A 12,839-nucleotide genomic window follows, 5' to 3' on the forward strand; every position below is an offset into this window, starting at 1 on the left:
CGTTTTTCGCCATTCTGCTCTCTGTGAGGAAACCAACAGCGGTCAGCGTTACATCCCAGACTGTACAACATCTGGACGTCTGCGACTGAAGTCAGAAAACAGCGGAGTGTTCCGGGACAGAGCTGGAGGGATGCTCGGCATCACGGAAATGACAAACGGGTGAGTGAGAAGTTTTTTAAAGCGCTTCGCTATCAGAGACGTTTGTCTGATAAGTTGGGAAGTTGACAGTTTTTCACTGGAAGAAAAAAAAAACCGCAGCAGCCCCGGTTTGTTCCATTCTCTCATGGGTTATTCAGTCAGGGCAAAACTCATTTATAATCTGCCCGGATAATGTTGTCCACGTACAAAGAAAAGCTTATGTGCATCGAAGAAAAAGGCTTTTATCAAGGAAAGTTGTACTACATTAGGTAAACGCTAACTTCATGCTAGCTAATGTACTTTAATGCTGCTACAATCTCAACTTGGTCACTTTGGCTGCTCGTTAGCGCCCTCCACCGTGATATTACGGTAATGGCGAGTTTTAGCTAGAGAACTACAATAACATTTTTCCAGACGTCAAATGTTTGTTGAAATATTTGTGCCGTTTGCTGTTTAAAGTGAAGCGCGCCCTGCTGAACTGTCGCTCAGTTAAAATGACAGATTTCCTGAATGGAGTTTGGTTTGAAAAACGTCTGTCCATTTACTTTTTCTTTTAATTAAAATTAACTGTTTCCTAGCTTGTATGTGCTGTTATCCGGAATGAAAAGCACCATGTGTGTTACAGGATGGACTGCAGGTCTGAAAATAATGTAAACTGAATTGCTGTTGTTCTTTAGCACATGTCAGATAAAGTAATTAGCAACTGACAGCAAGCTAGCTAAGTCTATAGCAGTGGTTCCCAACCTTTCTCCTCAAAGGACCCCATTTCTGTCATTGAGTAAACTAACGTACGTTAGTGACATGTTTTATGGATGTTTCATATTACGTGTAATGCATAACAATAACAGGACAGAATAACTGATAAACTATAACTAAACTAACCCAAATAGTGACTACAAAAACTGCAGGAACTGCAGTAAAAATTAGTGATTTGGATGAATTTTGAGCAGATCATTTCCTGTTCTTGTTTTCTTGATAGTTATAGGAACTAGGACCAGGGAGAGAAGCTGGCTAGCAAGCTACAGGCCCTCTCTTTTAGCCCGTGTCAGCAAGTCAAAAATCTTGGTGTAATATTTGATGCAGAACTGAATTTTGAGGCTCATATAAAGGATGTCACAAGAAAGGCATTTTATCATTTAAAGAACATCGCCAAAATAAGACAGTTTCTCTCTCAAGCCAATGCAGAGACACTTATTCATGCTTTTATTACTTGCAGGATTGATTACTGCAATGCTCTTCTTTCTGGTCTCCCTAAAAAGAATATTTTACAACTACAATTACTCCAAAACTCAGCCGCTCGGATGCTGACAGACTGAAGACCAGAAAGAGAGCTCACATTACACCGATTTTAAAGTCTCTGCATTGGCTTCCTGTACGTTTTAGAATTGATTTTAAAATTCTTTTATTGGTTTATAAAGCTCTTAACGGTCTTGCCCCTTCTTATTTATCTAACTTGCTTTTACCCTATGAACCCAGCAGAGCCCTCAGGTCTTCTGGAAGTGGCCTTTTAACAGTGCCCAAAGTTAAAACTAAAACATACGGTGAGGCATCCTTTTATTACTATGCCCCCCATTTATGGAATAGCCTGCCTGAAGATCTGAGGGCGACATGCAATATTGATATTTTTAAAGGCAAACTTAAGACCCACCTTTTTAGTCTGGCTTTTAACTAAATTTCAATTTTTAGGTATTTTATTCATTCTATTCCATTTAATAATTGTCAAATATTTTATGTTCTTTTATCTTATGTATTTATTTCTGTTTTTATTATTAATACTTTTATTGTTTTAATATTTCAAATTTATCTCCTGTGTTTCCTCATCTAATTTCCTCATTATCATGATATAACATGAGTGCTGATTGTATGGGTTTGTGTGATCCTGTGTGTGGGTGTGTGGGCAGGGTGGGGGGTGGGGGGGTATTCTCTTAGCTATGATTGTAAAGCACTTTGCGCTATAATTCCTTTTGTATGAAAAGTGCTATACAAATAAATCCCCTTTAGTTGGGATCGAGACCCTCTAGGTTGGGAAGCAGTGGTCTAGAGAACACACTGTTGTCTACTAGCTGCTCAAGTTCAGAAATCAGAATCAGAATTGTGAAGCAGTTTTTCACTCACAAGGAATTTGCTATGACATGCATAACAACAAATATAAATAAAGACTAAGGCGAATACTGTCGGATAAAACAGCATAAATAGAGAAGGAGAGAATAGACAGTAAAATCAATAACTTCACATGTAGCAGAAATAGCAGAATAGCAGAAAGATCGGTACACTTTTATTTTCATTGAAGTTGGGTATAATTATTTTAGCAGTGGTATTTCTGAGACGTGTAAAAAGCCCTTTGACATTTTGGCCATAAGAAATCTAATTGCCAGAGCCATCTAATATTTCCAAAATTCACCAATAACCAGATTTATTGACTATTCTTCCTGCTTCTTGTTGCTTTTCTTTATGGGGCTAACTCTGCAGCACAGACGAGCAAACCCACATTTTGTCAGAATACTAAAGATATATCAAGTCATATGATGTGATTGCATTATTAAGGATCTCTCAATTAAAATAGCATTTTTGATGTAGCTTTATAATCAGACTTTCTTTTCACTCGTCTCCTTGAACAATTTGGAGACGTGCTGAGACGATGTTAAATTAAAAAAAAGTCCATAGAAGTGTAGAGAACAAAGTCTCATATCCTGCTCTGATAAAATATTGAAATTAAAATAGTGAACCCTGGAGAATTAAACTTACAGTAAACTCAGGAGGGCTGCAACTAATGATTATAGTCATTATCAGTTAATCATTGATCAGTCATTTTCCAGATTAATTGATTAGTTGTTTGGCCCAAAGCGCTCGGTGACATCCTCACATCACTTGTTTTGTCTGCAATCCAAAGATTTTCAGTTTACAGTTATAGAGGAGTCAAAAAAACAAAAACAAACAAACAAAACCCAGAAGATATTAACATCGGAGAAGCTGAAATCAGAGATTTTGTACATTTTTCCTAAAACTGATTCAAAAAGATTAACTGATTATCAAAATATTTGGCAATTAATTTAATAGTTGACAGCTAATCAATTAACTAATCATGCAACCTTTGAATTTTAACAGATATGGATCTGCAAACTGTCTAATTTAATTACATTATTAGTTAAAGCTTGTAAGTTGCAATGTTTTTTGACTTAAACTGTAAATGAACATTATCTCTCACAAACTCAAGTTCAAGAGAATCCTCCACTGTATATTGTATTGGATGTTTTACTGCACTAATTTTGTAGTTTTATCATAGCTTTGAAAGTAACTTGATATATTTATGTCAGCCTGCCCTCACATGTTAGACAGAAGTGATGTAAAACAAAAACAATAGCTGTGAGAAAGAAATTTTAATGAAGGAAAGAGGATGGTCCTCCATTTTCTGCAGATCGTCCTCCTCCCTGCACAGGAATGTCCACACAAGCTCACTGGACAGTAGTTATTGCTTTCTGAACCACTTCCTGACCATCCAGTCCCCGGGGACTGCTATTCAGAGCAGTGTTTTTTCCACCAGTGTGAATGCTACTGTGTGCACTGCACAGTTAATTATGGCCTGGGATGAATCTGGCTTTTATAAAGCACTCTGGACACTAAAAGCTGCAAGAGGGCGAGTCTTTTAAAGGCCCGAGGATTGCTGCATTCCCAGAGCATTACATTTTTTATCTGACTCTGCACCGTGTTGATACAACGAGAGCTTAGAAGAATGTCCCAGTCTCCAGTGTGGACTTGTCCTTGTTTGGAAGAGCGGTGAACTTGTGTGATGTAGGATTTGGACTGTGTGTGTACTAACTTGATGCATATGGTGTGGGTGTGAGTGTGAAGTGTTTATGGCAGCTCACACAGACTGTAGCTCATTGATAACTTTTAACTTGAGGTACAATGGGCTTCTGTAGTAGTTTGAAGTTTCATTGGAGGATCTGGATGTCACATGATGAAGCACAATAAAGGCCTACCTCTGTTTTCACACTGAAATGCATTTAGTGTGAGACAGACCAAGGAAGTCTTCTGTTAGTATCAGTAGTAGATTTATGCATTTATTAGTGCAACAAATGAACAGAGCAAAAGAGAAAACAGTGAGGCTCCTGCTGTGACACGGGGCTGTTTGAGTGATGGAAATACATGATTTCATTAATAATAAATAATGTCATGTTATGCACAAGGGAGCTCTGTCACATACATAACTTTTATCAGATGTTTTAGAAGTATGATATATAGGTTTGTGTCAGAAATTTAGCTTTCTAGTCACTCTTATGAGATACTAATATCATAATGCTACATGGTTAACAACAAATCCGTGCAACCAGCAACCAGTGGACAGCAGACTCCTGCAGTGTCTTTGACCAGCAGAGCTGAAAGAACTTACAGCTACTAGAGCTAAGAGGCACAGCAGGACTCAAAGTTTCTGTTCAGAGTAGCATGAAGCATTAAAGGTACACCCCAAAATCAAAAATACATATATTAACTCCTATCTGTAGTGCTGTTTTTGGAGACATGAGCCGTGGAGATGTCCACCTTTCTTGAATATAATGGGCATTCTACACAATGCTTGCGATTACACCAGCTGCACTGCTGCATGTCCGAGAGGGGGCTCTCCACTCTGTTTTTGATGGATGCCGTGTCAGTCTGTACAGAGCAGATCAAGCGGGCAGGAAGTCAGACAGAAACAGCAGAGAGAATTTGGTCATTTTTCATAATAAAACACCCTCTGCAGATGATCATAAAAACAGGCAAATACAAAACTATTTAACTATGTAGCCAACTTATCTGTAGTAGTAGCACAAAAAGAGGAAGAGAACAAGGAAAGAGGACCAAATCAACAAAGTATGAGCAAGTAAAAATTGTTGATTGACATTAATTACAAAGTGCTTTACCTAAACTAAAAATAAAACAATAAAAAACAAAAGTTAAGTCAAAATAATAATAGATAAATGTTTTTATTTCTTCCACATTTAATGGTGTTTATGTTATGCCATTAAAAACTAGCAAATAGGCCTATATGCTAAGAAAGTAAATAAACAACATTTTGATTTTGGGATGGTTTACATTCATTTTGGGACATTAAAGTTTTTTTTCCAGGACAGTGGTAAAGAAAAAAGTTAGACTAGAGCCCTTTTCTGGCAAGTATTTACTTTTAGTTCCTACATTTTAATACATTTTCAAAAAAGGCTTATAACTTTGGTTTTAAGGCATTTGACAATAAGAAATAGTAAAGACGATTCCTTGGTGTATCCCTCAACTGCTGTCAATGACAAAATACTGATGGGTCTGTGTGATGCTATAAGAAACACTGTTGTCATTTTTGTTGTTGTTAGTTTTTCTTCATAGTTTATAGTAGGCCTGCAACTAATGAGTATTTTCATCACTGATTAATCTGTTGATTATTTTCTTGATTAATCAATGAGTTGTTTGGTCTGTAAAATGTCAGCAAAAGGTGAAAATGCTGATCAGTGCTTCCCGAAGCCTTTTTTTTTTTTTTCAAATAAATAAATAAATAAATACTCAAACTGATTAATCAATTAACAGAATAGTTGGTGATTAATTTAATAATGGATTCATAATCATTTAATTGTTGCAGCTCGAGTACATAGTGTGTAGCGTGTGTTTAGTACACCACTAATAGACAGTTGCCTGACTGATGCAGAAGGAAGTAATGAACAACAGGCTGTGCAATGGTCCTTTCATGCTTACAGCAGTTCCTCCATGGTAGAGTGTGTGTTTATGTGTGTGCAAAGAGACTTTGAAATAGTCATGTCACGGTATTTTTATTTCCACTTAAAGACATCTCTATTATTTTTCTCCCAGATATATGTCAGAAAAATAAGTCTGCTGTGTTGTGGGAGCTATTTGCACTTGCTAGAAATGATCCATAGACCATCATGCTAGTTTATTAATAGAAAATATGAACTTGATTCTTTTTATACTGCAGATATTTTTTATTTTATTTACCCTGTATGTCATATACTCTAACATGTTATATGTTGTATGCCAACCAACAGTCTTAAACTCAATGACTCTTCTGTCTACTAATCCATTTACTATCATAAATGACAGAGAAAAGCAGTAAATCCTTACATTTAAGAAGCTGGAACCAGTTTCCAGTTTCACTTGAAAAAAATGACTGAAAAGTTGAATCAGTTATCAGAAGTGATTACTTGGTTAATTGTTGCAGCTGTAATTTGCACATATAATGCTGTGACCACCTCTCTACCAATTCATTTTGTATGTTTTCATTCGCTTTATTCTTATTTACAGTATTTTGCATAAACTGATAAAGTTTCAGTCATTATTTATATTAATTGTTAAGTTAACACAGTTGCAAAACAGTCAGACTTTTTTTTCATTGTGTAATTGCAGTGAGACAGAGTTGTGTTGCGTATTTCATGGCACACCCATGATTATGTTGGACCACCACACACCCAATATAATTTGTCAGTAGCAGTCAGTGTGGTGAGTGGGTTTGACCTTTCACTGCCTCTATAGCAGCTGGGGAGACACATTTAACATGACAGGTCTATGAGAACTACTTGATTATCCATGCAGTCTGGTCACTGGGGGCTCCCTGCACCTCCTCGCACCTCCTCCCATCTCCCTCCTCCCTCCTCTTCTCTGCACCATCTTTGATCTCCCTGAGTCTCACCCCACAGCCAAAGGCCCAAACCACACACATGTGGCTAGAAGTGTGTGTTTGCTGGCTTTACATCTCGCACAAACACATACTGGTACATATAGGCACAAGTGGTCACAAACTTTTACACACTCGCAAACACACGTACACACCACAGCAAACAGGAAGTGATGTGGCCATACAGATAGCGGCAGTAGGAGCGTTTGCAGTGACAGCAAAAGGACAACTGAAATATCCTCACTGCAGTTTGACACGAAATACTGGTAAGATTAATTCGTATTACTCCGAGCCTTTAACTGTTTGTAATGGAGCTTGGCTCCATCACTTCCTTCATGTTAAATTTGTAGGCCATGCTGTTTATAGAGCTGTGCAGGATCTTAACACCTCAGTGCACTTTTGAGTATTGTATTAGGAAGTTAGGTTGAAGTCAGAGTGATGTTTCATTGCATAAATCTTTGCACTGTGGCTCAGCATTAGGACTGTTGTGTATGTACTTGTTTGTACACTTATGCTGATTTGTCTTAGTGATGCCAATATTTATATTATTTTAATTATAAATAGATCCTATGGAAAATAGGATTCCAACAGCAGAGAAGCTGTAATGAGATACCTCAGTAGAGGAGAATGGATAAATTGGCTAATTAGAATATATTGAGATTTAATACGTTTATCATGTCAGTTTTGAAAATGCAAGTTATGTTGATGATTTTGGGAGTACAAAAAAATATTGTAATCCCACAGTCAACCGCACATGTATGGAGTACATTTTCACCATTGCAGTGTTTTAGGTTAGGTTAGGTTAGGTTTCAAATAGCTGTAGTACCAATGTTGTCCACACGGTGGCAGTGTGCACTCATGTGGTAGAGAGGATGGTTCTGGAGTTTTCTGGGGATTATGGAAAATGTCTGCTCTGTTTTAGTTCAATGGGAGTGTGTGTTTGTGTGTGTGTGAGAGAGAGATGAGTCTGTGTGAGTGCTTATAATAAGACAGCCCTCTCAGCACACTTATACTAGCACAAACCTTTGGCTGCAAGCAAGTTAAAGGGATAGTTAGGTACTTATCCATAGTGAGTGTATTACCAACAGCAGATGGCAGTCAACACGCCCCCAGTTTGGAAAAGCAGCAGGAGAATCAGCACAGAAGCTAAGCAATGTACTGCTGTGGACAGTTTCAGCAACAAAACGTACATTATTTCAGCCATTATATCTCTTTGTGAATATGGTATTAATTAACATTGTTCTTAATCAATAGTTGAAAATGCTCACAGTCAATAATCAATTAATCATTAGTAATTAGTCAGTTTTTCATTGTAAGTTTTGTTTAAACCATTCAAGAAGTACATTAGTTATGTTAAACATGAATTAATTAATTCATGAAACACAAACAATTGAGACTAAATGAGCTGAATAATAAAACCATGACGCTCTTGGCTGTTGTTGTCTGTCTGTTCCTCAACAAATTTTATTGATACTGATATCGATACTGGTGCTGCTTATCTATACTGGTACTTATTGATACCTTAATTGATAGTATTTGTCATAATTTGGTGCAAAAATAAAGACGTGACATGAAAATATGTGAAAAGATTTGAAGGTTATTTTATTATTACTAAGGAGTTAAATTGGTTCCAGAATTTTTGCATTTAGCTGCATTTTAATTTAGTGAAATCAAATTTAGTAAAGTGAGCCCACACTTACAAATTTTTGTCCTGTCAGCTGTTTATGTAACATTATATAAATACTGATAGCAGTATTATTTGTCCAGGAGCATATCAATATTTTGGTACTGACCAGTCATAACCAGTACCAGTCTAGTACCAGATTTCTTTAACCATCCCTAAAATAATCTCTGAGCGATATTTGGCTTATATAATTGTGGTTTCCTGTTAAAAAAAAAAGCTCCCTTACAGCAGGATGAAGCAATAAACTGGTATTGATTTTTTTAGGTGGACCTTTTTTTCTAGGGCAGGTAATACACTGACTAAGGATATACCTCACACACCAGGCTTCTAAAAACCTGAACTATCCCTTTAAATTACATGCAGCCAAAGTTTTATGCTAGTAGAAAGTATGCTGAGCTGACTTGTTACAAGCATCCTTCAAAAAAAACCCAAACTATCTGTCTGTCTTTTTTATATATATAATTTTGGGGGACTGCACATCGCAAATGGACTGAATTGTAGTGAGTTCTGATATAAAGCCTGAAACTATGATTCATCATGAATGTTCTGACATACTCAGACATGTCAGTCTCTGTGACCTTGTTGCAGCTGCTCCAGGATGTGAAGCTGATGTTGAAGTTCAAACATTCACATTTTACGCTTCTGCTCTCTGTGTGTGTGTGTGTGTGTGTGTGTGTATTCGTTCCGCAAACCCATGTGGAATGCTGAACAGGTCAAGGCAAGCTGCTGAATCTGCATAGTTCACAAGGCACGTAACTGTCTGTACTGATTAAGGAGAGAGACGTTTTTTCTCAGGGGTTCGTCCGCCCACAGCCATTTAACACCATCAACCTTTCACACCTCATATCTGTAATGACAGGTATTGACTGAATGGTATACAAAGAGTAAACACAAGCAATTTCAGAACTAGATCGCTTATCAGTTTAAATGTTCTGTTGCTGCAGGTGAAGCTCTGTTTACATCTGGTACTTCTTTGGCTGCTTGTTGACTTTGCTTGTTTGTTTCCTCTGACCAATCGTGTCCCTGCCCTGATGACATCACTGCTTCTTGTTTTTAATCATTTTAATTATATATGAGAGGCAATTTTCAGCTGGGTCTCAAAATGTGCATCAACCGTGTTTTGTGTCTGTCGGGGAGGATCTCTTGTTCCCACATAATAACATTGCGATGAATAATTCATAGGTTGACATTTTCCTCTTTTTCAATAGTTTGTTGTTTCTGCTGGGAATTAAATTCACGGTTCACAATGGAGGAGCTCAAGTCTAATTGAAGAGTGGTGAAAGCTTGAAACCCGAAAATATTACTCCATAATAGATGCTATTGTTCGATAAAATGCATCTTTACTCGGTCTGCGTGTTCCCACTGCTCTATACAAGTTGTTGTTCAGATCAGATTGTTTTTTTTTTACCCGGTACAGATCAAAACACTGTCATTATGCCTGACCTGGATGAGACTGACTGATGACTGATGAAACATTCGTACATCCTGTTAACGTGTGCTTGATATGGTTTTTCTTGAGACTATTATTACTACTATTACTACTATTTTTGTTTAAAGAATAAATGTCATTTTTTTTATTTCAGCTTCTCAAATGTGAATATTTTCAGTTTTTTTTTAGTCCTCTGTAACAATGAACTGAATACCTTTTAGACTGAAGATTTCATTGTGGGCTTTGGGAAACACTGATCAACATTTTTCACCATTTTCTGGCGTAACAACTAATTGATTAATTTAAAGAAATAATCGGCAGATTAACCAATGATGGCAATAATTGTTATTTGCAGAACTAATATACACTTTAAATCTATCATTACTGATTAAGGAAAATAGTCTTTCCTTTTCTCTTTTATTGTTTGTACTGTCACTTGTGTATTTTGAGCCAGAGAGAAGTAGGAGGTAAAGGACACAGTGGGGGTAAAGGCCAGAAAGGGAAATGCCTGTCTCTTCTTCTGCGACTTTTTTCTCTCTTTCTCTGAGGCATTCTTCCTCCACCTGTAGCAGGAGGGGGAAGAGGAGGAGGAGCGAGACGTGTTTGATAGGTGTGCAGGCCGTGAAACCACTCCTCTGTATGTGTCCTTCCTCAAGGGTGTGAGCCCTGGAGGTGTGTCTGAGAGAGAGAACAAGACCGGCACGAGACATAATCTTTTTATTATGCTCGGATATTAATGCCCACACTTTGTTACAGTAGTCACATTTCTGTGTACTGAGTGTTCTCAGCAGACAAGGGCTAGGAAGGAAGCAAGGGAGGGAGAGAGAGAGGGGAAGGGGAGATGAACTCTTTGAGGCTGAAAGAGTTGTCAAACTCTGACTTGTACAGACGAAGACAGGAGAGACCAGACAGCTATGGAAGTCTGGCCGGGGACAGCTTCAGGTGAGTCTACCGTGAAGCTTTTAATGTCTTGTCAAAAGTCAAATTATTGATGAGATTACATTTGAGAAATGTTGATTCAGCTCTGTGATGACTTTTGCTAGTGCTGGTATTTTATTGGCATTATATTATACGTTGTCTTGCTGTTATTCTGCCCACCACCTCTGTCAGTCCAGGATTGAGTATTCATGTTTTTTTTTCTTTGTTCACCTGCTCAGTCAGGCAAGTGGGTCAGAAATCTACTTGCCCGGAGTTAATATTTACTTTCCCTGCATAAATTGTTTTATTTTTATTAAAACCCCAAAATATTCAGTTTATTATGACAATAAATGAAGAAAAGTGAGAAATTCCCATATTTGAGAAGCTGAAAACAGAATTTGCAGCCATTTTGGAGGAAAATGTTATTTAGTTAATCTTACTTAGTTACTTATCTTACTTAATAAACCAGTTAAATTCTTATAGTGAGTTGCCTGGTTTACTTTCCCAACATGGCATTTTACTAGCCCCTGGCAAGTGCCAATCCTTACTCTTGAGCTCTGAGTCATTCTCAGTTTGTACCAGACAATATACACTTGATCTTTTAACTAAAAGTAGCATCATTTTATGTTTATTTTTTTCATAGCAGCCCATGTAAATGGTTTAAATTGCTCCAGATAGAAACTTTAAGGTGTAATAAAAAAAATATTAAAAATGAAGAAATTACTTGTAAAACCTGTCTAGCATCCCCATAGTCTAAGAAACTGAGATAACTTTATTGTCTACTATGTCTCATTTCTTGAGTAATCCTGCTATGATGGTTGACTTTTCAATGTGGTGTCCTGTGGTCTTCCTCTGGGTTGATTTTGGTGTCATCAGCCGATTATCAGCTTTGTTATCATCAGCTTGAGCAGATCAACCATCTTGCATCATGAACTGAATCAGGGAGAGTTTGTTTGTGTTGGTAAAGAAACAGTATCATTACCAAAGAACCTTTGAAGAAATGTCCTTTCTGTGTATTGACAAGGATAGATAAGGTGAGATGTGGTGGAGTATTTGGTCAGTAAATACTGCAGCTGATGACTGAATTCCTCTGAGTTGCGCGACCAGCGGTGATGAACAACATGCGCAGACTTTTGCCATATTAGTTTCACAATACAATAACAATAAATCAGTTTTGGATATTCTTTTTCGACATTCTCAACAGGTCTTTCACAAACACCTCTCTGTCTCTCCCCATCTGTGTGTGTGTGTGTGTGTGTGTGTGTGTGTGTGTGTGTGTGTGTGTGTGTGTGTGTGTGTGTGTGTTTGTGTGTGTGTGTGTGTGTGTGTGTGTGTGTGTGTGATCCTGAAGTGATTAGAGGAATGTAGTAATGTGAGGAATGTGGCCAGAAAGAGGGAGCTCCTCTCTTTAGAGGTGTCCCCAGTCAAACCACAAACACTTCATTTTCTTTGCAGCCTCCCTCCGTCTCATGAGCTCCAAAAATAATTTGATGAAAAAGTTGAGAATACACAATATCTGGGCAGGCAGGGTCACTGTATTGAGCAAAAAACAAGATTTTATTTGAGAATTACTACGAATCTCCAATAAATATAGGTCCTTGTATACAAACAGCAGTGCTAGAGGAGGATTCATGGTTCTAAAATAACAATTTAGGATTCATACCTGAGTGCAATCTCATGCCAGTTTTGATTCCAGTATTTGCATGAGCACAGAGATTGTCTGCATCAAATCAAGCATTAGCCTACAAATTTCTTTAGTTGCATCAGTAAATATCAAGACTGTTTTAAACCACAGATAGAGCAGAAACAAAGCATGCTAGAGAATGGGACAAGACAGAACCACTTAGGAAAAGAACAAACAAAAATGAGTAGAAAAGGAGTCAGAAAACCCCCACGAGTGGTGGTGAGAAAGAGAATGTACATGTATCAGTTCCAATCTTTCTTGTGTGGATGTTTTTCAGATTAAAACATGATGACAGTCTGTTATTTAAATATGTTCTTTGTAAGGAATGTTTTGTCAC

At 37.4% G+C, this 12,839-nt stretch overlaps 1 protein-coding gene across 3 annotated transcripts in view; it reads left to right on the forward strand.

Annotated features, from left to right (window-relative positions):
* LOC146323139 (LIM and senescent cell antigen-like-containing domain protein 1) overlaps positions 1-12,839 on the forward strand; it is a 40,921-nt gene continuing 28,082 nt past the window's right edge. Inside the window, exon 1 of one of the 3 annotated variants that reach the window (XM_084725387.1) lies at positions 1-159. In XM_084725387.1, coding sequence (XP_084581513.1) covers positions 131-159 — 29 coding nt within the window. In that variant the 5' untranslated portion in view covers positions 1-130. Of the gene's footprint in view, positions 160-6,909; positions 7,054-10,687; positions 10,843-12,839 lie in introns of those variants that run through there. The other 2 variants (XM_084725388.1, XM_084725386.1) reach the window with 2 other exon arrangements.

This window comes from Lutjanus erythropterus, chromosome 8 (genome assembly GCF_056507025.1).
Source record: "Lutjanus erythropterus isolate fLutEry1 chromosome 8, fLutEry1.hap2, whole genome shotgun sequence".
Taxonomy (NCBI): Eukaryota; Metazoa; Chordata; class Actinopteri; order Lutjaniformes; family Lutjanidae; genus Lutjanus; species Lutjanus erythropterus.